Source organism: Chinchilla lanigera, unplaced genomic scaffold (genome assembly GCF_000276665.1).
Source record: "Chinchilla lanigera isolate Chin_1 unplaced genomic scaffold, ChiLan1.0 scaffold00049, whole genome shotgun sequence".
NCBI lineage: Eukaryota > Metazoa > Chordata > Mammalia > Rodentia > Chinchillidae > Chinchilla > Chinchilla lanigera.
The window spans coordinates 2,822,605-2,846,583 of record NW_004955450.1 but is presented as its reverse complement, the minus strand read 5'-3'; the positions used below and the strand labels follow the sequence as shown (position 1 = coordinate 2,846,583).

Below are 23,979 nucleotides of genomic sequence, written 5' to 3'. Positions count from 1 at the left end.
CAGCCTCACACAGAGTACAGAAAATGCTCTTTCATTCAGCACCTCCCATTTTCCCACACTTCAATGACAAAGCGGTGTATACCTCAAAGCGTTCATCTTCGCAACGATAAATATGTTCTTCATACTGAGTCTTTTTGGAACTAACAAATGTGGAGTCCTCAGACCATGATGGAAAGGAAACCCAGGTGTCATTCAAAACCTGTGGGTAGAAACATAGACTGAAAAGCCTAAAAAAAGACAAAACTCTAGATAGGGAAAGAAACAGCATGATTTCATAAACTCCACCTTCAGCAAGTTTGTCATAAAATATTAGTAAGCTGAATGTTCTGAATCTAAATGTAAAAGTTTCTTAACAGGGACAGAAGCTAGGCACAGTGGTGCATGCCTGCAATCCCAGCACTTGTGAGGCTGAGGTAGGAGAATTGCTGTGAGTTCAAGGCCAGCCTGCACTACATAATAAGACTGTCTCAAACAAAAACATAAACAAGTACAGACGTTCTTGATTCTGTCATTCATATAAATTTTCTAAATCAAGCATCATCACGTCCTGTGGGAGAATACTGTGGACCCAGGCCTGCTGCTTACCTCTTTACAGAGTGGAGTCCGTCCTGTACACTTGGGCTGCTGGTAACTCTTGGGCAGGGCTCGATAGCTGGAGCCCAGCCTTTTACAAGAGGCGTAATCTATCTCCATGGCAATGCCCTCTGTAGCTCGTTCCTTTGGGAAGGTTTCCAAATGCACAGACTCCTTATAGCCCAGAAAGTTTTTAAACCAATTAAACAGTTCAGGGAATTTCCTGGAGAATCAATCAAAAACTAGTAAGTCATCAGAGATGGATACAGTTATATTGAGGTGTATCTATTATCACTCAGCATTGGTAGAACTACCAACACTGAGGTATATCTACCATCACTCAGTGTTGGTCAGAGCTCTGCTTACCAAGGACAAATTCCAGGGGCAGTGATCTCCTAAATAAGAAACAAGGTTTCTAAGCATTTGGATCCCCTCTCCTTAGAGAATGCTCCCAGATCTCTTCCCAGCTGGAAGAGTTGAACTGAAATTATGGTAGGCAGTAACCAAAGAGTCTTTCTTTTGACTAAGAATGTGGCTTCAGTGTTCATATAATTCTTAAATTGTCAAATATAGTTAAGATTCTAGAACCCTGTGAGAGACTCCTCTACTGACACCCAGCACTGGTCAAAGGAACAGGAGACCACTAAGTCTTTGGCCATTAGTCAACTGTCCTCCAGTACTTTCTATTTTCTCATCTCTAGAGTTAAGACTACAAGACCTCTTAGACTCTTGACACTGACACTAGGATCAACTGACTCACCTTGATTAAATCTGCTTTGCTTAGCACATGCTCTCACAGATCAATTTCCACCTTAGTCCCATCTCAGAAGAATGAGGGCTCAGCCCTTTGCTTCACTTACCCTAGAAATGGAGAAACTAGCTGTACAAGCTCAGCCCGTGAGATCACCTCCTGGTTAAAGATAACAAGACAACGCAGGAAATTCTCATAGGCCTCCGTACTCCGCAGAGCCTTTCGGACCTTATAGAGACAACAGAAAGAAAACCAGTTACACGGCCAGGCATGGTGGCACATGCTTGTAATCCGAGCACTCAGGAAGCTGAGACAGGAGGATTGCCTCAAATTTGAGGGCTACATACTGAGTTTAAGGGTAGCCTCATCCTACCTAGAAAGATTGTCTCAAAAAACAAATAAATGGTTACATGGGGAATCGAGATCCTAGATAACTTATTAAAATTTGGGGAAATTCAACCTGCTATTTGATTCTTAGTGTCCCTAAGATGCGATAATGATTATGTTTGAAAAAGTTATGTTAAAAAACTTAAAACTTAAAATATTTATGAAAATATTTGTGGATGCCAGGTGCAGTGGTATATGCCTATAGTCCCATCACTTGGGAGGCTGAGGCAGGAAGATCACCGTGAGTTCAATGCCAGCCTGGGCTATATAAGTTCAAGCCCAGCCTGCACTGCATAGGAGGATCCTGTCTCAATAAACAAAAACAAACAAATGAACAAAACTTATGGATGAAATAATATTATCTAGAATTTGTCTACAAATAAAGTAGGATTGGTGAAAATATAAATGAAACAAGTACACTGACTAGGAGTTGGTAACACCTTAAGCTGAATGGTAGGTACACGAGGGATCGATTTGCTGTTCTCTTTAACTTTATGTAAGTCTGAAGTTTCCCATAATAAAAAATGTGGAAATAAGATCTTGGATAGTGTTCTCATACGCTTGCCTTTCCAGACTATGCCAGAGTTGCCCAAGCTTTTGCTGCCCTTCCTAACAGGTGTCTGCATCAAGAATCTTTGTCAACATCAAGAATCTCTGTTAAGTTTTCAAAATAGTTAATCTTGAATGATGAGCTTTTAAAATAACACACTTCTGTCTCCTGACCTGATTCTTTTTCCTCCCTATTTAAAACACTGAATATTTTGATATCTTAAAAATCTAAAAATGTTCAATGGTATGGACAAAGAGAAACGAACCAATCAATATGGAATTTCAGTACCAAAAGTAAATAGCAAACCACAGTGCTCCTTCACTGGACACTGCAAACCACATGATTTATCAATAAGCCTGGCCCTGGACTTTAGTATTCATTTATAAATAACTATCCATCCATAGACACTGCATGGAATGTGGACTTTTAAGACAAAGATGGAAGAATATGTTTTTAATCCCATGTTTGTTTGCTGTGTAATTTTTTTTTTTTTTTTTGGTACCCGGAATCAAACTCAGGACCTTGAGCTTGCCAGGCAGGCACTTATGTCACTGAGCTATATCCCCAGCCCTGTTGTTTAATTTTTATTAGTTTTTATACACCCAAAAGTGGACAGAAGTTTAAAAAACCCTACATTCTGTTTCATTTATATCAATTTCTTCTATCATTGAATTTTATTGATTGATTGGTCTTTTTTGAGACAGTGTTTCACTCAACAGTTCAGGCTGGCCTCAAACTCACAAAGATCCTTCTGCCTCAGTGCTGGAATTACAGGCCCCTGGCACTGAATTTTAAAACAAACTGTAGCTATTCCACATATAAATACTTATATATTCACCAAGTTAACCACAAGGAGGAGGTCAGATCCACCTAGCAAGAGCCAAACTAAGATCCCACACAACTTTATACCAGCATTAGCCACTCAGACTGCTTATTAGAAACACCTGGGGATCTTTGACAACATCCTACCAACTCTTTCAGAATTCCCACCAACTCTCTAAGTCCTGTACGTATCTAAGTCACCCCAAGGGATAAGGGAGGAATTCAGTGATAGAACATGCACAGCATGTACAAGGGCCTGGCTTCATTCTCTAGCTTCTCACTCTCCTCAAGCTACTAAGTCCTCAGTAACTGGTGTAGGCATCAGCACTGCTCACTGTCTGTATACACCTGGGTAACTACATCAAGTGCCAAACAATTTTTCTGAGAGGAACATGCTGCAGTCCACCATGGAAAATGCTGTATTTTTCCACAAACTACTTCACAAATTTCTTTAGTTATCCTAATAGTTGTGGTAAACTGCAAGGCCCCACTATGCAAGAAAATAGAAAGCCCTGAAAATGGGGTTTTAGCTCAGTGGCAGGGCTCTTACCTAACACCCATGAGGCTCTGGGTTCCAGCACCAGCACTGCGGAAAACAAAAACAAAACACTCACCTTGTCAAAAAATAATGATTCAGTTCCAACACCATGCTTGCTCGCATCTGCCATAGAAGAATCCTTTAGGCTGAGTAGTTTGGGTTTCTTCTGTAAAAGAGGAAAAACAAAAATATGTAAGAGTCAAATGGTTCCAACACTGAAACCACAGCTGATAAATGATCACAGCAACTTTTTTTTTTTGGTTTTTCTCCGGTACCGGGAACCGAACTCACGACCTTGCGCTTGCCAGGCAGGCACTTTGCCGCTGAGCTAAATCCCCAGCCCCCCTGACAAACTTTTAGAATTAATATCCTTCCTTTTTACAGAAGCTTAAAGTAGCTTTATTTGGAATCTAATGCCACTACTTTCTTTTCTTACTGTTTATAAAAAGCCGTACTATACACTGTCTGGAGTGGACAAGAGTAAAAACTTTTAATCAAAAAAACCCAAAGAACAACATTTAAATTAAATTTCAATTTGTAAGTTTATTTAGAAAGCACAGTTTATTTCCTTAGGCCTTATCTCAAAATAAAAAATTTTAAAAGGGCTGGAGATAGAGCTCAGTGCTAAGACCTTGGCTTCAATCAATAGTACTGCAAAATAAAACAAAAAACATAGCAAAGAGCAAGTATTGTTTTAAATGGAATGAACAGGTTACGATATAGCCCTATAGGGCAAAAATTTACTTTTAAAGATCCGTCTCTTACTATCCGTGAATAAATACACAAACTTTGTGAGAGGTACTACACTGACCTTGGCCATCTCAGAGTGTACTTTCTTAGGAGCATGGCCCTTGCTTTTATCGCCTAGGGAAAGGATGTGGGAAACTGTAAGTCCCAAAATATTGTTTCCACCCGTGGGCTATCAACTGTAGGAGGAAATAATGGAGCCTGTCTTCCATGCTGTTTTCTGCTACCTACAACACTTAACAGAAGAAACCATTACAAACACTTAAAAAAAAGAGTCCTTCTAAAATATTGGCAATACCTCAATATGTCAGTCCTTTGAGTCACTCACTTGTTCTGAAGTCCTCTCTGACTACAAGAAATTCCACTAGCCTTCTTAATTCTTTGATTCAATTCTATAGACATTTTTTTCCCTCATATTCCATACTGCCTTATACTTTCCAGAAGACTTTACTGTGTAATACACAAACTTAGTCCTCTCATTATCACAGCTGCATGGCATCAAAGGGAGAAAAGCTAGCTCTCCACAGACCACCAGTGCCAACTGTAACAAGAAGCTGCATGTGATGGGTCACTACCTCTCTGCTACAGCCGGAGGGTCCTGACAAGGAGATTCCCGTGATACAGATAAATGTGGACCCGAGTAGAGAACCCCGAACAAGAGAGCCCCCAACAGAGCTCTCACATAGCATCCGCACTAGACTCACAAGAGGGCTCCAGAGATCATTCATGTATTTCTGAGACAATTATCAAGCTCAAGAATCTTCTCTTTTAGTGCTAGACAGGTTTAAAACATCAAACGTGAACGAGGTAAAAATTAAGTCTCAGAAAGTCTTGGAAACAAACAAAAAGAAATGACAGTTCATAGGAAAAAAGGTAATATGGAGGGAAAAAACTTAGAAAAGCACCATAATCCAAGCAACAGATGCTGTTCTAACACTGTGTTACAAAACCAGCTAAAGAGCTATGTGTGGAGTTTCTGTGACCTTAGTTTTGTTTCAGGAATACCCAGAATCGACTGTCACACTGTGGTACAGACACACAGGACCAGACCTGGAGTACCTCTCCACAGGGAACTCTTTCAGAACCTCGCTGGGCGGCTCCTGCCACACTTACCTTCACTGGAGGGGTAGTTCCCGTCCCAGAGTGCCTGCGGATCTGGCAGCCATTCTGGCTGGGTCTCTGTGGTTTGTTGTTCAGCTGTGGCTTCTTCACAGTGCCTCCATGATCATTTCTCACAGAATCAACCTTCTCCGCAGTTGTTTTGCTTAAAAGCTGATTAAGACACATGAGAGAGATTAATTCTCTGATCAAAGTAAGAAAGAATCACCTAGGAAAGTTCCCTTCTGATCGCAGCTTTTCAACATGTCTAATACATAATTCTGAATAGTGTAATTTTTCTAAAGGAAGCTTACCACAGAGCTGTTGGCATCTGGCAGGAACTGTCCAAATTCCGACAAGAGATCTTCCTGGTTTTTAAAGAGACGAGCCACCTGGGCATATACTTCCTGCTCAGTCAAAGCGGGGGTGTAGTTTCCTCCAGCTTCCTTGGCATTTCGCTGCTCTTTCTGAGGAATTACAAGTGGGAAGGGGTGATATTTGTGGTCCCCTATTTTGTATTACACACTACTGAACATTTCTGGGATGTCTGCGACTTCTGTATTATGTTATATACTTAGGCAACATGAAAAGAAGTCTATGTCTTTAGTAACTAGTTTGACTGCAGGCTTTTCAGTTAAGGAAAGAGAAGATGATGCTATCCAATTACTTCTTTTTAAAATTAGGCACCAGACTGACCTTGTAAAGAGTTCATAACTGCAAAACTACAACATGACTTCTATCTGAAGCCCATTAGATTAGCTCTCTGGAGAAGGCCCTGACTGCAGCTTCCCCTACACCAACCCTTCTCAACTCGAAGCAGCTAGACGGAAACTGCAGTTAGGGATACTTTTTCTCAGAGAGGGGAATATTATATACAGCTAAGTTAGGTAGAAACGTATCAGGCAGTCAGACAGGGTTAGGCCCTCAAAGGAGTCAATGCAGAAGATGAGAATACATCAGGACTGTGGCTGGAATCACAAATGAAGATTAAAGTCACAAGGCTAGTTTTACATACTTCCCTAAGAGATAAAAGAGGTTTGAGGCTTGGGATTATTGGTATCACCCTATTGACATTTTCCATGATGTCATTAGGGATGGGCCATCCTCTCCCACCCATTAAGACTAAAACTACTGAGACTAAAAACAAGACTAAGACTACAGATTATCAACCAACATTAATGATGTCATCCACATGCCCTGGCTACCACTGGACCATTACCTAAACAACTATAACTTGCAATCTTACTGGCTGATCTTAATTTTGACTCATGTTGTGTACCTGCCTCATGACTTCTGCTCTATAAAACTTCTGTTGAGAGGTGGGCTCATTGGCAATTCATTTGGGACTCCTCCTGTCTCTCAGGAGCTATCCTAGTCTTCACTCCTTTTCTCCAATAAATTTTCCTACTCTTAAAATAAAGGCAATAAATGTGAATGACCAGGGGGCCACTAACCTGATAAAGCACAAAACACTAGAGAAATTTCTCCTTCCTCTAGTGCAGATTAACCAGACTACACAAACTATATACTCTAAACTTCCAAGTAAAATAAAGCAGGCATTCATCTCATAGGCCACTGAATTTGAATCCCAAATGGATGCTAAAGGGTACTCAAGTCAGGCAAATAAAACTGTTTACAAACACACATCATAGTTTCTAACTGGTTAATACCCAACGAGAATCTGTGGAGACAATAATGGCTAGTCAGCTTCTTAGACTACATGTCTCAGAGGTTGGCCTAGTTGAGAGAGACTAAAGGGGCAACCTTCTTACCTGATAGGTGTGCAATATCTCCAGGAATGCTTTGTAGATGTCTGGCTGGCCCTGGAATCTATTCTTGATCTTATTAACATAGTTGATGGCATGATTAAACTCCACAGGCTGATTGTTCTGCAAGGATGGGGCCGTTCCCAACGAGATTGTCACTGGGGTGTGAGGCTGGACCGGTGGAGACCGTGGGGATGCATATGGTGGGACAGGGGGCGTCTGCTGACTGGCTGGAGTATGTGCTTGTAGTTGGGAAGGCTAAAAAGAAAAAAGTTTTTATTCTCCTCAGGACCACAAGGAAAGTTAAGTTACAACTAAAAAGAAACAATGTATCTGATTTACTAATACCCTTTTTTTATTCACACAGGCCAAGCCATTTTAGCCCAACTCTAATCATATTGGACGTGGGGGGAGGTGCTGAAAGGGTCCCACATTCTGATAGAAGTATCTGTCTCAAATTTGCCTAATACAACCTTTAAACTGAAGCCATCTCCAATTACAGGAAAGTTTTTCATGTGCAACTTTTATTAGCTCAACAAGTACATATAGAAAAAAATATCCTACATAGATCTTTAATATCAAAGACAACATCTCAATTGTTGAAATAACTCTTCATAAAAATGTCTTCTAGACCAGCTCTGTCTAGCACAACTCTGACATGATGTAAACGTTCTTTATTTGCACCATTCTGCATAATAATAGCCACTGCCTCATGTTTACTGAGCGCCTGAAAGGGCTGGTGCAACTGAAAAACTGAATGTGTCTGAATTACATTTGGATATTGTCTTACATGGCTATTATATAATACAGTGGAATTTAAGATCTAGAACACAAAATTGGTCAGGTGTGGTAGAGCATCCAAGCTACTCAAAAGGCCAAGGCTTGGGTGGCAAGTTCAAGGCTAGCCTGGGCAATTTGGTGAGAGAGTCTCAAAATATAATTTAAAATGAGCCAGGGATGTAGCTCAATGGTAGAGCATCCCTGGTCCTCAGTACCACAACCAATCAACCAAATTTAAAAATAAAAATGAAAAGGGCTGAGCATCTCTGGGCTCAATCCAAGTACTACAAAAAACCCCATCACCATCAGCATCAACATCTACTTAGCTTGATGACTTAATCTGGTCGAGGAATAACTTGTAAAATACTGGCCATGAGGGCACTAGCCTAATCTGACCACGATAAAATGACCATTTCTGAGTTAGGTGCAGTGGCCCATGCCTACAGTTCCAGTTACTTGGGAGGCTGAGGTGGGAGCATCACTTAGGCCTCGGGGTTCCAAACTGACCTCAAAATCCTATTTCAAACAAAAACAGAAGACCTTTTTTTTTTTCTTTTTTTAAAAAAAGACCATTCGCAACTCATTCAGGACCCCTCCTGTCTCTCAGGAGCAATTCCTATTCCCTACTCCTACTCATTCCTTTGCTCCAATAAATTTTCACACCCCTAAAAAAATTTTCTTTAAAAAGACCATTTCTACCCGTGGGGTCAAAGTACTCTACACAGTCACCACCAACTGCAGCAGCCATGGGTTTAAAAACAGAAGCTGGGGATACACTGCTGACTGATATTTATTGAATGATTGATTTTTTTTGTTTTGAGATAGGTTCTTGCCATGTAGTTCCAGCTGGCCTTGAACTCACTATATAGCCCAGACTGGCTTCAAACTCACAGCAATCCTCCTGCCTCAGGGCCTTATAGATACGATCTACCACACCCAGCCTGTTAATTGTAAACAGGTACCTAAATCTGTGATGTGTAAACATGAACCATGTGAGAACTGCATCTTCTGTGATAAAATCTCTGCGGCCTATGTGCCTAAGCCTTATAAAGGAGACAAGGAGGGGTGCTTTCTAGGGGATGCATTTCACAGAATGGGGTACTGTCCAAGTGCTCACCTTGCTGACTTTGGCAGGTGGGGGCTGAGGAGCTGGCTGGGCAGGAGCTGGGGTTGACTGGGCTGAAGGCTGGGAAGGATGCTGGGGTGGTGGCTGAGGCTGGGGCTGGATGCCATGGGTAGGGATCTGATGAACCTGGCCAGGAGTTGTCACGTTCACCATGTCATTGGTCTGCACCTCAATTTTGTAGCCAGGAGGCAAGAAGGTGTTGAAGCCCATGATCAGGTCAGGGTGGCCTTTAAACAGCTGGGACACACGACTGATCACTCCTGGAGTGTCGATGCTGATAAAAAACAAAAGAAAAGTGATGAATGGCAGGTTTGACAAACACCGTAGGAAGAAAATAATTAACTTTCCACTAAGTCTTCTCTAAACAGGGAAACAGATGAACTGAAATCCCAAAGTCATTTAGCTTTAGACTCAAAGGGCCTTGATCACAATTTTGAACAAAACTATACTTATAGTAACAATTCTATCAAGCAGTTATTTAGTGACTAAAGCTACAATTCCCAAGCAAAATCCAATCTTTCATACATCACTATAAAATTACAGAGGATGTCAGCCCAGCACGGTAACACATGCCTGCAATCTTAGCACTTGGGAAGCTGAGGCAGGAGGGTTGCTGTGAGTTCGAGGATGACCTGGACTACACAGTGAGTACAGGCCAGCCTGAACTACATAGTGAGACCCTGTCTCAAAAAATATAATAAAATAAAATAACATAAAGTTAAATTATTAGGCATATTTAGAATGTTCAGATGAGTTACTCTCTTGTAACAGTAAACCATGCCAGAATATCAGGGTATTTTAAATTAACTAAGAAATCAAGTAGCCAAAATCATTAAAAAAAATGCTACTTCCCTGATTGAGATGAAGCACTAAGAAAAATTTACCAATAGGGAGAAAACAAAATAGTGACTATAATTTCCATCAGTAAGCCAATATACAAACAAAAGTAAAGATCCTGAAAATTCAACCTCCAAAAGGCGACATCAAGCAGGTAAGACTAAGCCATATTCTCCCTCTAAAACCAACATGCCAAGCACAAACTTAAGTGTATCACATGTGTCTTTTACCTCTGGGATTTAAATTCCTTCATTATGTCAAGGAAATCATTGTAGACCTGAGGCTGACTGCCAAACTGCAGCTTCACCTGGTCAAGATAGGACAGCGCATCCTCCACCTGAGGCAGATATAAATCTCAAAGTTATTAAAAGAATGTAAGTCAAAAATTATTTTCAAAATCAAGTGATTTATGACTAAATTAACTCAAAACAGTAAATGAAATGTAAATATATATAAAGTATTAAAATTTATATGTATACTACTAATAAAATTCAATCTTAAAATATAAAATCTGTAGCTTTGCCTTGGATAATTCTGGAGCGAATGAACACTGACTGATGATAATCCCATTAATACATTATCTATTTATTCATTTTGTTATTATTCACTAAGGGGCAATATGGCAGGCTCAACGTAGATACTAAGCACTCAATGACAAATACACCATAGCCCCTACTCTATGGGAGCTTGTTCACATCTCTGTGGAAATCATCACACAATGGGAAATCACTGAATGCCCAAAGAGCACAGGGGAAACAGCACTGCTTTTCTTCCAAACGGTAAAAACACCCAGGAAGTGATGGATAAACTGAGGCATGAGTATCAGCCAAAGAAGGCAAAGATGAAGACCAGCAAGGAAAGTCAGAGGAAGCAGCTTGGGAAAAATCCCAGGCCAGGCACCATGTAGTACATTTGGAAAGAGTTTCGTTTGCCTGCAACCTCAGTCCTGATAGGAAGAATACTAGAGATGAGATAGTGGAATCAGGATCTACATTCTGAAAGGACTTGTACATCTTTTTCAAAAGACTTCAGATCTTTATCATCCACATATTTGGTCAGTGTTGAGGGAAAAAATGGTGGGAAAGCAGGATAGCCTGAAGAGAGTTGGAAAGACCAGTAAGGGCACAGGGATGCCTGGATAAGCCATTAAGGCGGAATTAAGAGCACACTGTACCAGGCATGGTGGCACATGCCTGTAATACCAGCACTTGGGAGGCTGAGACAGGAGAATCGTTGTGAGTTTGAGACCAGCCTGGGCTACAAGGTGAGCTGAAGGCCAGCCTAAACTGCATAGCGAGACCTTGTCTCAGAAAGACCAAAAAAAAAAAAAAAAAAGAGCAGATTGTATACTTGGTCGGTTCCTACAGATTTGCTATATCATATTTATAAATGACATTGGCAGTTTCTGCTGACAGTCAATAGACCATTTAGTGTGTACTAGAAACTTTCCATACTGAAATGCTTCATTAATGGCCAAGTTAATGGAACACAAAACTCAAAGTCTACAGTAAGAAAAGACTGGAAAATATTTAAGAACATTTATGACCACATGATAAAAAAGTTACCAAAAAAAAAAAGTATGATATACTGTAATGACTACACAGAAAAAGCTCAGAAACTCAAAGACGTTGAATGTGATACGCTCATATCTGCAATGTAAAGGCAGTGAAGGTCACAGTGAGCCGTTGTTTAAAAACTAGTAAAATAACATAAGCTTTAAAAAAACAAAAAAACCAGCATGACATCTGTACGTAAGAATAGTGAAGAAATTATCTAATTATGTAAACTACAGGTCAACTCTTTTTTCTTTTTCTTTTTTTTTCCTGGCACCAGGAATCGAACTCACAACCTTGTGCTTGCCAGGCAGGCGCTGTGCCACTGAGCTAAATCCCCAGCCTCCAAAGAAACTTACAAACAAGGTTAACTCTTGATGAAAGCATGCATATAGTCACAGGAGGCACAATTCATGTTTAGAAGCTACAGATCTAAGGGAGCACTTGGGGGAGAGACTTCTGGTGAATTTTCCTGACTCACTTCAACAGCATTTATTATAAGGGTACAGAATAATACCTTCAAAACTGCCTGCAAATCTTCTGAAGTCTGCAGTTTTGCTGGGGACAGAGTAAAGGAATCTGCTAAGTATGTGCCAAAATCTGTGCTGCTGGCAATTTAACAAATAACTCAACCCAACAAACATGCCTCACATTATTCAAATCCCTCTGTCACCTAGCCACCAAAGACAAAAAAGTATAAAAAATGTTGATGCTTAAAATAACCTAAACACTCTCATTGGACACTATTATACCATATAAATGGTTTACTGAAGTTGATTCAAATGCTTGTAAAGCATTTAAAGACTGATCCAAAAATGGTAGGCAATGTGGGAATACTGAGTTAATTTACATGAAGGTACACTTTCACTTTCCTCATTAGAAAGAAAATTTAACAAGTTATTTAGAAATAAAGTCAAGGGTTTGTAACTAAAAACAAAACAAAAAATACCAACTCTACCTAGACTTACTCATAACCCAAACCCAAAGCCCTTCTTTGGGCAGAAGATATAGCTCAACAGCACAAGTGCCTGCCCAGCAAGTGCAAGGTCCTGAGTTTGACTCCTGGTTCCAAAAATAAACAAATAAATAAAAAATAAAAAATTGTCAAAGTCCTTCTTTGCTGGTTTCTATAAAACAAAACACAATCCATATACTCAAACCCTCAATTCCTAGGAGGAACCTGAGTGAAACAGACTACGCTTTGATAGAGCTCGTAGAGAAAGACTATAGAAATAAACATATTTTTGTTAGCTTAAGAGCAAACTTACAAGCTCCATTTGAAGAAAAATGGCCAGCCACGATGGCACACACCTGTATTCCAGCCTGGACTGCATAGTGAGTTTAAGGCTAACCTGAACTAAATAGTGAAATCCTGTCTCTACAAACAAAAAACAAAACATTTTGGGAAAATTAAGGTATTAACTGAAGAATACAGTGTATCAACACTGGGTTGAACTGCACTAAAAATTTTCAGACTTGGTGAAATGCTCAGTTCACAGTGGTATTATATTTTGTGACACAGCGGTCACTCTATATAAGCAGTGTGTGAAAACCTTTTAATGAAAATACCAAATTTTCCCAAAGGGCCCAAATAATATGCACTCTCTTTACAGTCTATATTTTAGTCAGCTCTTGATTACTTAAGTCCACATAGATTGTAAGTTTTACAGATTTCTTCTATATAGCTTTGTTCTAGTACGCCTTATGACATATACGTAGCATTTTATGTCCTTAGGCTAATATTCAACAAGTCCTGAGCCCACCAATGAAGACAGCAACTCAGTAGTACAGGACACTCCTCCTATCCTCCACCGTTATGTGTCCAGTCGCACAGTAGATGTCTGGACCTCAGGCAGTGCTGAACTCTATAGACACTGTTTTTCTATATACATACATAGTTATGATGAAGTTTAATTTGTAAAGTAGGTACAGCAAGAATTTATAATAATTTACCTTAGATCTTAGCAATCTTAGGTTAGATTTTTTTCCCTCTTAAATCAAGAAATTTCACCTTATCACTTAAAGGAAGCTCTTTACAGCTTCTCTTTAGCATATCTGAATTGCCAACATCAGTTATTCTTGCACCTTGGGGTCATGATAAGTAAAATAAGGACTATCTGAATGCAAAAACTGACACTGTGATAGTCCATGATGATCTGAGAGCCATGAGGGCTATGAAGTGACCAATAGACAAGGAGTATATAGTGTGGATATGCTGAGTAAGTGAGTGATTTACATCCCACTTGGGACAGAAGGGCAATGTGAGATTTCAACACACTACCTGGAATGGTATGGGATTTAAAACTTGTTATGTACATCTAGAATTTTCCATTTAATATTTCTGGACCATAGTTGACTATAGGTAATTCAAACAGCAAACATCAGAACTGCACAACGTAAAATCAGGGATTAGAAGAATGACTATATCAAGGTAAACAGAAGGTGGAAAGGTTTGTTATACAGGGATGTGTCCTCAAAGGGATACTTTCACTCCTACCTGCGATTTGATCTAATTAGGCTATTATAATCCAAAAAAGGTCTAACATCTTATCTCTTTATGGTTTTAATTTATATTTCCTGTACTTGATTTACAAAAATTGAAACCTGGAGCACTTGCTGCACCAATTACACATTTTCAAAAGTCACACTGAAAAGAGACCAGGTTAATGACAGGCACAAGCTCCCCTCCTCCACAGGGTGCCTCATGCATTTCAAAGCACTAAAGCCTACAGCATGTACTAAGCTTCACAATTACAGTGTCCAACAACTTTATCCAAAAGGAGCACATGCTTTATTGAGGATGGGCCTGATTTATTGTACAGGACTGTAACTAAACATGGGGGTATACTCAGTAAAGTCTTATAAGATATTAAGAGCTAAGAATTCAAAAGGAAGCATCCAAAAACTGGACTTTAAAGTTTATGTAGTGCCAGGCAAGGTGGTAAATGCTTATAATCCCACTACTTGGGAGGCTAACGCAGAAGAATCGCAGCAAGTTCAAGGTCAGCCTGTATACACAATGAGTTCAAGGCTAGCCTAAACTACACAGCGAGACTCTGCCTCAAAAAAAAAAAATTTATGTAGTATGAAAAGACCCCTTCGATCCTAATGTGCTGTAAGTACCATGTACACACAGTCCAAAAACATTTTCTTGAGTGTATTCTTTCTTGACTAGGCACTGGCACCAAAACGGGAGCGCCAAGCAGGTTTCAAAACAAAAACAAAGTGAAACTTCTTAGCACTCAACCCCTTGTCTCTTGTGCTATGTTGTAATGGCTGAGTCCATTATTTTCTAAAGGTAAACTTTTGACCCAAGAAAAGGAACTGAATCCCACCTTGAGCCTCTGAAACTGCTGCTGTCCCTGCACTGGTGCGACTGGTGGTGCTGGATGGGCGTGGCTCTGGACCACCTGGCCTCCGTGGGGCTGCACAGCTGTCGGGTGATGGTGGCTGCTATGAACTGCTGCTATGGTGGGCCCATGGCTGCCAGAGCTCTGTGGCACAGCTGAAACCTGAGGTAGACAAAATACAAACAAGAGATTTCTATGCATTCTGCTCTAAATACATCGAGAGAAGTAACACAAATACACAAAGCATGCCTACATATTCCTGCAAGTTAATTAATTAGAAGCCTCAATCTCCCTGAAAGAAAATTAGTGAAATAAATTATACTCAGCTATAAGAGAATTTTTATAGCTATTAAAAATTATATAACAATACACAATATATCAACTATTGTAACTGTCCCACTAACCTGTTTTAAAACTAGGTTTCACTGTTATGTTTTATCATTTTTCTCTTTAAAATTAAAAAAGAAAATCACATAGATTAATGCCTCTTAAACTATCTCTGATAAAGGTCCAGTTTTTCTTAAATTGTAATCTGTCATGAACCACTACTTTAATACCATACAAATAAATTAGTGAAAAAATACAATAAAAATACATAAGCCCATAATTTGCATTATTAGATTCTACAGACATAAATTATGATGTCCTCTTGCTATGTAACTTCTATACTTATCTCATTAGAAGCTAATAACATGTACAGGTCAACCACATGGACTAGACTTTGAGTAGCATTGATAAAGATGTATGTATTTTTCTTTTTTTTCAGTAGCACTGATAAAGATGTATATATTTTTTATCAGTAGCACTGATAAAGATGTATATATATATTTTTTGTGGTATCGGGGATCTAGCTCACAACCTTGCACTTGCCAAGCAGGCGCTTACGCCACTGAGCTATGTCCCCAGCCCCTAAGATGTATGTATTTTTATATTAGAAATATTCTAACCCTAGATAACAAACGTATAGCAGAATATTAGCATGTAATCTGTGAAGGTGGAATTAGAAAAAAAATTTTTTTTTTTACTTCATTGTGCTAATTTTGCTTATCTTTATACAGTCCTTGTTAGAGTATTACAGTCATGCACTGCACAGTAACATTTCTGCCAACAATGGATCACATATACAATAGTGTCCATCAGATTCTAATGGAACTCCAAACTCACTGTGCATGACACTGGATCACGCATTCATAGCACAGCTCCCCTGTGTCTGTGACGATACGGGCATAATCACACCTACTGCACTGCTGCCAGCTACAGAATAGTACAGCATGGCTATGCACAGCACATTATACTTCATAATGATGAGTGACGTGACTAGTTTATATATTTGTTCAACTTCATCATTACTTTCAATGATGTACTCCCACTTATTAATAAAAGTGTACTTAGAAGAGAGTATGATGCATTCTGCTGACAGCAGCCTCACATATCCTGTCTATCACGTCTCATCACTGGCAGGGACCTGTCCCTAGGGTTGTGTATGTAGTCTAGGAGGTTTGCAAGATGACAAAATCATTTAACAACCCATTTCTAATAAGGTATCCTCATCAGTAAATGAAAATTCATCAAGCTGCTGGTAGTTTGGCCTCAAATGTATTTTTTTCTATTGTTTCTCTCTCAATCTGTCTTATTTTCTTACAAATATAAAAGTGAAATAAAAGAAGTCTCCTTTCTTCCACTATTACTAACAAATACAACTTTATATAAATTTCCAGAACGTTTCAATTTTTCTATTTCAAAACTCTTAATCATTAAATATAATTAATATCAATATATGACTGCTTCATCCCCCAAATAAGGCGAATAAACAAGATGAAATTTAACTTTCTTTAAGCAATATAGTGTGTACCACAATTTAAGAGAGTAAGCCCCTTTTTTTTTCCAAATCCCCATAAGTCTATAAAAAATTGCCCTGGGGGTGAGGCAGGCAGGCAGGCAACTATTTATACATCTACAGTAACAATATAAAACACATCAGGAGCAAAAGGAAACTATTTAAACGATCTGACAAGTTCTAATAGAGGAAGAGCTATTAGTCTGAGCTTTTATAGTCCAACATGAATATTTTTGTAAGTTTTACAAACTTAGAGGTTTTTACAAGACTTAGCTATAGTTTATAAATGTTTGGGACTGCTGGTTTTATCTGAGCACATTACAGTTTCCAGTAGGAATACATGTGACAATCCCTAGTACAGGAAACAGTCACAAAACTGTTCAAATAATAAAAATAACCACCCAAGGAAAGCAAGCAGAAATTTTTTCTTCTAAATCCTAACTTAAATACTCAATCTGTAGCTGGATGTGCCTCAAACTTGAAATCCCAGTACTCCGAGAGGCTGAACAGGAAGATCAAAAATTCAAACCCAACCTGGGCATTACCAACTTAAGGGAGATTCTGCCTTAGTATTAAAAAATAGGGACAGGGATACAGCTCAGTATGAAGGCTTAAATTCAATCCCCAGTTAAAAAAAAAATTCAACCTGTTAGTTTTCTGGCTGTCCTAGTCCTACACTGCAAATATTCTACCACTTCAAAAGAGCCCTGAGGAATACCTCCCTCAGCCTTTTTTCCTTAACCTGGATTTCTTCCTTCTTGGTTTTCTTATAATAAATTCTTAAGGAACATATTCCCTATAATGAGTATTATCATTATGTATATCTAAAATGTACCAATAAAATTTTAAAAATAAATAAAAATGAATTCCTATAAATGAACTGCTAGGTCAAAAAGTAAACAACCTGACACATGGCTAGGGCAGCAGGTCAGTGGTAGAGCTCAAGGAGGGGCCTGAGCTGCAGTCTCCTGGTAGAGTGCTTACCTCCAGTGCATGAGGCCCTGGGTTCCATTCCCAGTAACCCCCTACCAACACACACACACACACACACACACACACACACACACACAGAAAAAAAAAAAACAAAAAACCCTCAATCAAGGGAGTAATAGACAGTGGCTCCCTCTGTAAGGAAGGAAAAGAACGAGTGAGAATTAGATATAAGAATTTTAAAGGTCATGACATTTTTCTTTAATGTAGTGATGAGCACATAAGTACAAGTGTATACTGTTTTTGCTACTTTGTATACTTTTATCATCCAAAATAATTTCCTATTTCAAATTCGAAGCTTCCTGAAAAGTGTTTTAACTGATGAGCTGCTGGTCCTCCCCTTATTCCCAGTCCTGGGCTGGCTCAGCTGACCTGGTAGCTAGGTGTCACCGAGTACTGAATGCCAGTGGCTGACTGCATGGTCTCAGACACGGCTTCATACACAGGGGGCGCTGGGGCAAGCACGCGGTGCTGGTGAGGAAACGCCTCTGTGCCGCCAGGGATCCTCCGCTGCTGGGCTGCATACACCGGTGACTCCTGGTCCTCCAGACGCCGCTTCATTCTGTGTTCATGCTCAGGGATGCACTACAAATCCTGCAGAGAGCAAGCACAACATGAAATGTGTCGCCCCAGTTCAGCGTTGGCTCAGCTCCCAGACAGCCAGGACTATCTACTTCATCTAAGGGATGATCACTGGGTAGGCAGTTCACATGTGCATGCACACACAAACACACAGTACCATGAACAAGTTATAAATGAAAAAGACAAAAACTTAAGTAACAGTTTTCATTAATTTGGTGCTAAGTTGAAAAATAACCTCCAAAAGAAAAAAAAAAAAAAAAAGAACCTCCAATTTAACAAACTTTTCCTCATTTTTCTAGTTTGCTCCTCAAATGCTATCATTCTAATATTAATTACATATTCACTTTCTGTAAAATATTTGTTTCATAACTTCTCTCAAAAACTATGACAATTGGGGTCTAATTTTTAAAATATCAATTGTCTCAACAATTAAATGCTATCATAAGCTGGGCATGGTGGCACACGTCTGTAATCTCAGCACTCGGGTGGCTGAAGCAGGAGGATCATTGCAAGTTCAAGATCATCCCAGGCTACAAAGTGAGTTCAAGGCCAGCCTGAACTGCATAGTGAGACCCTGTCTCAAAAAGACAAAAATGTAAGATAAAATAAATTTTTAAAAAACTATCATGGAAAGAGCATGGGCCAGGAATAAGATGACAAATGTTCTAGACTTATCAAGTGAAGAAGTTATGTAATTCAACCAATGCCTTGTTTCATGTGATTTTAAGTTTCTAGAACTAGAGGAAAAGAAAGAATAGATCACTCTATATCAGTGGTAGCAAGCACCTACAGCCTTCTCTGTCAGCACTTGAGTTAAGAATATGAGTTGCTTTTTCTAAACTAAAATCTCAGTATTCAGGTTTAATTGCAGTGTTGTCACTTTGCAATAAATAAGTAAACTTTGGGTTGCAGTTTGGGCACTTGATCTCTAAAAGGTTCACCATCACTGCTCTAGGTTTTCTTCTGACCCTAACAATGTTTAACATATGAAGAGGTATTGTTAGCTTAATAATACCTTTGTAGAATATACTTTCCATCCAAGATGACACAAATAACACTTTATCCCAATAATCTACTTGGGTCTTTTCAGAGCTTTTCCAAAATCAGAATGCACCACAGTTAAAAGAACATAAAAGCTAGGGGTGGTGGTGCACATCTTATAATTCTAGCACTTAGGAGGCTGAGGCAGGAGAATTGCTGTGAGTTTCAGGCCATCCGGGGCTCCATAGTGAGTTCAAGACCAGCCTGAACTACATAGCAAGACCCTGTCTCAAAGAAGAAAAAAAGAGGGCGAAAGAGAACGACAGAGGGAGAGTGTGAGAGAAAGAGAAAACACAAAAGCATGGCATGGTATCACATCCCTCTAATCCCAGCTATCTGGGAGGCTGAGATAAGAGGATCCCACAAAGGCCTGAGGAGCCTAGCAAAAAAGAGCTTGGAGATATAGCTCAGTGCCAGAGTGCTTACGAAGAGAGGGGAAAGAAAACAACAAAAAAGAGAAAGGCAAAGAAAAAAAGAGCAGAGCAGCCAAGCAAGCTTTCATGGAACACCCCAGGACAACCTAAGGCCACGCCTTACCACTTTGCCAGTCATAGAAACTCAACAAGACATCCCTGCTGTAGTAGGAACATGCAAAATACTAGAATAGTGGGAGACTTAGTAATCTACTCCCACATCTTAAACTCTTTTCTTTTTGAGGCAGGGTCTTGCTACGTAGTTCAGCTAGTCCTTGAACTTTCTCTGTAGCCCAGGCTTGCCTCCAACTCATGGCGACCCTCCTGCCTCAGCCTCCCAAGTGCTGGGATTATAGGCATGCATCACCATGCCTGGAACCACTGCACCTGGCATAAAGCTCTTTCTGTAAATGGGGAAAACAGCATTTACCTAGTTGAAACAGGGTTTCACCATGCAGTTTAGGCTGGCCTTGAACTCACTTTGTAGTCTAGACTGGCCTCAAACTCACAGCAACCTTCCTGCCTCAGCCTCCCAAGCACCAGGTAAAATAGTATCTCAGGTTCTTATACTTCACAAACCAAAGTCAGACCCCCAACACAGTAGCACAATTGTTTGGTTTGCAAGCAAGGCATTTTTAATATTACCTTTTTATGAATATCAAGGTACAAATACTCTGTGGCCTGTAACTTTAGATCAAAGGACTAAGTCTCCCAAGTCTGTGTGTGATAGTAAGCTGAACTCACTTAACTGGGATGAAAAACAGCCTGCTGATAGCTGCTGAGGGTAAATAACTGAAAATGTCTTAACTGACTGTTTTCCTAGTATGAAGTACCACATATAGCTTAATATTTCAAAAACTTTCAAACATTTTAAGGAGCTGGAAATACAAATTTATAGAAGCTGATACCTGAAAAGCCACTGGTCATCTAAGAACCCTAAACCTCAACCCACTTTGAGATGAGGAACTGGGTCTCATAAATGGAAGGAATAATTCTATCTCCTGGCTGCCTCCCGAGTCAATGGCTTCACTCTGGTCATGTGCTCCCTCCCAAAACTGCTGCCAATACTCTGCAGCTTTTCTCTCCTAGTGAATCCTCTACACTGCTTTCAAAATGCACCGCCTCAAACATAAACCTGGAACCCAGCTGTAAATTCACGTTTGGCTTCCTACCATTTACAAATACAATTCCAACTCCAATTTAGCCTACAAAATATAACCTGCTTTAGAATCCAATGCAGTGTCTTGTTGTCCCAGCTATTCACAAGGCACAGATGGGTGCACTGCTTTTGCCCAAGGATTCACGACCAGCCTAAGAAATACAGCAAAACCTTGTTTCAAAAACAAACAAAAAACTTTCTTTCCTGATTAGAGGAAGAATTTAACTTGCTAATTATCTTCTACGCCCACCCTGCTATCCAGTCCTACCAAATATCTTACTACTTCGTGCCTCAAACCTAGGAGTTTCTTCAAGGTAGGGTTCTTTTTAACTTCATTTGTATTCCCTGCAGACTTTTTTTTTTTTTTTTAGTTTTTCTCCGGTACCAGGAACCGAACTCACGACCTTGCGCTTGCCAGGCAGGCGCTTTTGCCGCTGAGCTAAATCCCTAGCCCCTTCCCTGCAGATTTAATTATACTCAGATGTCATCCCTTGGCAGCTACAAGGGACTGATTCTAAGAACCCCCATGGACACCAAAATCTGTGAATGCTCAAGTTCCTTATATAAAATGGTGTATCCAGGAGTGGTGGCACACATTTATATTTCCAGCACTCTGGGAGGCTGAGGCAGGAAGATCACAAGTTCAAGCACAACCTGGACAATTTAATGACTTAGAGACCCTGTTGTAAAATATAAAAAAAAAAATATAGATCAGTCCAAAGGCCCTGTGTTCAATCCTTAGGCCTCCAAAAACCAAATGAGTAAATAAACTGGTATTGTATTTGCCCCTAGCTTTTGCAGATCCTCCCATACACTTTAATCTGCAGATTACTTATAATACTTAGTACAACGTAAGTACTATGTGAATTGTTGATATTCTATACTATTTAGGCAACAATGACAAGGAAAAATGTCTGAGCTGGGTGTGGTGGCGCAGGCCAGTAATCCCAGCTACTTAGGAGGCTGGTAGGAGGATTACAAATTGGAGGCCAGCCTGGGCAACCTAGTGAGGCTCTGCAAAATCTAAAGAGAAAATAATAAAAAGGACTGAGCATATAGCTCAACACTCCCTGTGTTCAATCCAGTACCCCCCGCCACAAGTCTTTACATGTTCACTACAGATTCTACCCCCAATACTTCCCATCTTAGGTTGGCTGACTGCTGAATTCTCAAAAGATTAACAGTTAATAGTTAACACACAATCAGTGTTCTCCCTTCTATACAATTAGTAAGTATTAATTAACCCTTCCAACAACCACACAAGCAAAGTATCTGTACTGCTGTTTTCTACTTTATAAACAAGGAACCTGAAACACAAAGATTAAATAAACTGCCCAAGTTGTACAACTATTATGAGGCAAAACAGACATAAACCCACAAAATCTGCCTTCAAAGCCTAGACTCTTAATCATCCCATGGTTCCATGTCTCACAGAAATGAAGAAATGAAGCATCCTTTTACTTATTTCAGGCACACATGCACCAGGCAACTTCTGTTCTTTAATCTATCACACACTTAGCTAATTCATGCTTTCTGCAGTCTCAACCGAGAGAAAGAAGCAAGAAATCTGGCAGCATTCATTCATTCAATTAGCAAACAATGAACAGATATAAATGTTAGAGAATACTGTCTCTTGCCCTCTAAAATCTTAAACCTAACAGGGAAGTGATATACTGTACAGCCTCCACAGTACTAAAAGACATGTACGTAAATTATATTTACCCCAAGACAACCGGCAAAAACTTCTAAAACATGTAATAGCCAGTGTAGATGAAGAGTACAGACAAATGGTGAAAGTTTTGAGGGATATAAGGTAACTTATAGGCATCTACGATAATCTAGCAATTCTACTTCTAGATCTCTATCTTGCACATTTTCCAAGTATCTCTTTTTTATTTGTTTGGTTTTTGTTTTTTCTGAGACAGAGTGTCACTGTGTAGTCCAGGCTAGCCTCGAACTCACAGTGATCCTCCTGTCTCAGTCTCCTGAGTGCTGGGATTACAGGTATGCACCACCACGCCCAGCTGCCAAGTATACCTTGCAGCAAAGTATGAAAATGTAAATGTCTATCCGTAGCAAAAACAAACAAACCAAGTAAGAACAGGGTATGGAATATACACACTGTGGTCTCATGCATGTACACTCCCACACACACAGAATGTACTGAAGACTTGTGCATTTCACTGTATATAAATTCTGCATCAAAAGAAAAATCCCACAATCAAATATAATGATATTCATCCTCAGATGTTTGGATAAAAGTGTATTAATGTCCTGCAGTTTTTACTATGAAATTACATCAAGTAATTAGATTCACAGATAAAGGAGTGGATATATAGACATATACCATAAAGCAAATACTAGAAAAATAGCAAAATCTAGATAGTGTATCTGAGCATTCACTATAAACATACTACAAACTTTCCTGTGTGTGTATATATGTATGTGTGTGTGTGTGTGTGTGTGTATGTATGTATATATATATATATTTTTTTTTTGGGCGGTGGTCTTTTTGAGACAGGGTCTCGCTATGCAGTTCAGGCTGGCCTGAAGCTCACTTTGTAGCCGAAGCTGGTCTCGAACTTGCAATGATCCTCCTGCCTCAGCCTCCCGAGTGCTGAGATTACAGGCATGTGCCACTATGCCCGGCCTTCCTGTGTATTTTTGGTGTTTTTTTCTGTACTAGGAATCGAACTCAGGACCTTGCACTTGCCAAGCAGGCGCTTGTGCCGCTGAACTATATCTCCAGTCCTTTCCTGTATATTTGAAAATACTCTTAATAAAATTATGCAAGAAAAAGCCAACAATACAAATAATTTGCAAGCAGTATAAATACTTATATATTATAAATCTCGAAAGAGAACTGTGAGCTAGGGAAATACTCCACAAAAATAATAGTTCAAAAGAAAGGTTTGAGCCAGGCGTGGTAGCACACCCCTGTAATCCTAGCACTTGGGAGGCTGGGGCAGGAGGACTGTTTAGAGTTCGAGACTAGCCTGGGCCACAAAGTGAGTTAAAGGCTAGCCTGAACTGCACTGTGAGACCCTGTCTCAAAAAGACATTAAAAAAAAAAAAAAAA

General features: G+C 39.6%; 1 protein-coding gene across 2 annotated transcripts in view; it reads right to left on the bottom strand.

Annotated features, from left to right (window-relative positions):
• Positions 1 to 23,979, bottom strand: part of Sin3a (SIN3 transcription regulator family member A) — a 65,900-nt gene that overhangs the window by 23,867 nt on the left and 18,054 nt on the right. For both annotated transcript variants that reach the window (XM_013518961.1, XM_005393507.2), the window contains exons 2-12: positions 18,078 to 18,299; positions 14,864 to 15,040; positions 10,206 to 10,312; positions 9,130 to 9,412; positions 7,239 to 7,490; positions 5,781 to 5,933; positions 5,482 to 5,640; positions 3,698 to 3,787; positions 1,434 to 1,552; positions 586 to 796; positions 83 to 199 (exon numbers count right to left, since the gene is read on the bottom strand). In XM_013518961.1, coding sequence (XP_013374415.1) covers positions 83 to 199; positions 586 to 796; positions 1,434 to 1,552; positions 3,698 to 3,787; positions 5,482 to 5,640; positions 5,781 to 5,933; positions 7,239 to 7,490; positions 9,130 to 9,412; positions 10,206 to 10,312; positions 14,864 to 15,040; positions 18,078 to 18,266 — 1,857 coding nt within the window. In that variant the 5' untranslated portion in view covers positions 18,267 to 18,299. The remainder of the gene's footprint in view (positions 1 to 82; positions 200 to 585; positions 797 to 1,433; positions 1,553 to 3,697; positions 3,788 to 5,481; positions 5,641 to 5,780; positions 5,934 to 7,238; positions 7,491 to 9,129; positions 9,413 to 10,205; positions 10,313 to 14,863; positions 15,041 to 18,077; positions 18,300 to 23,979) is intronic.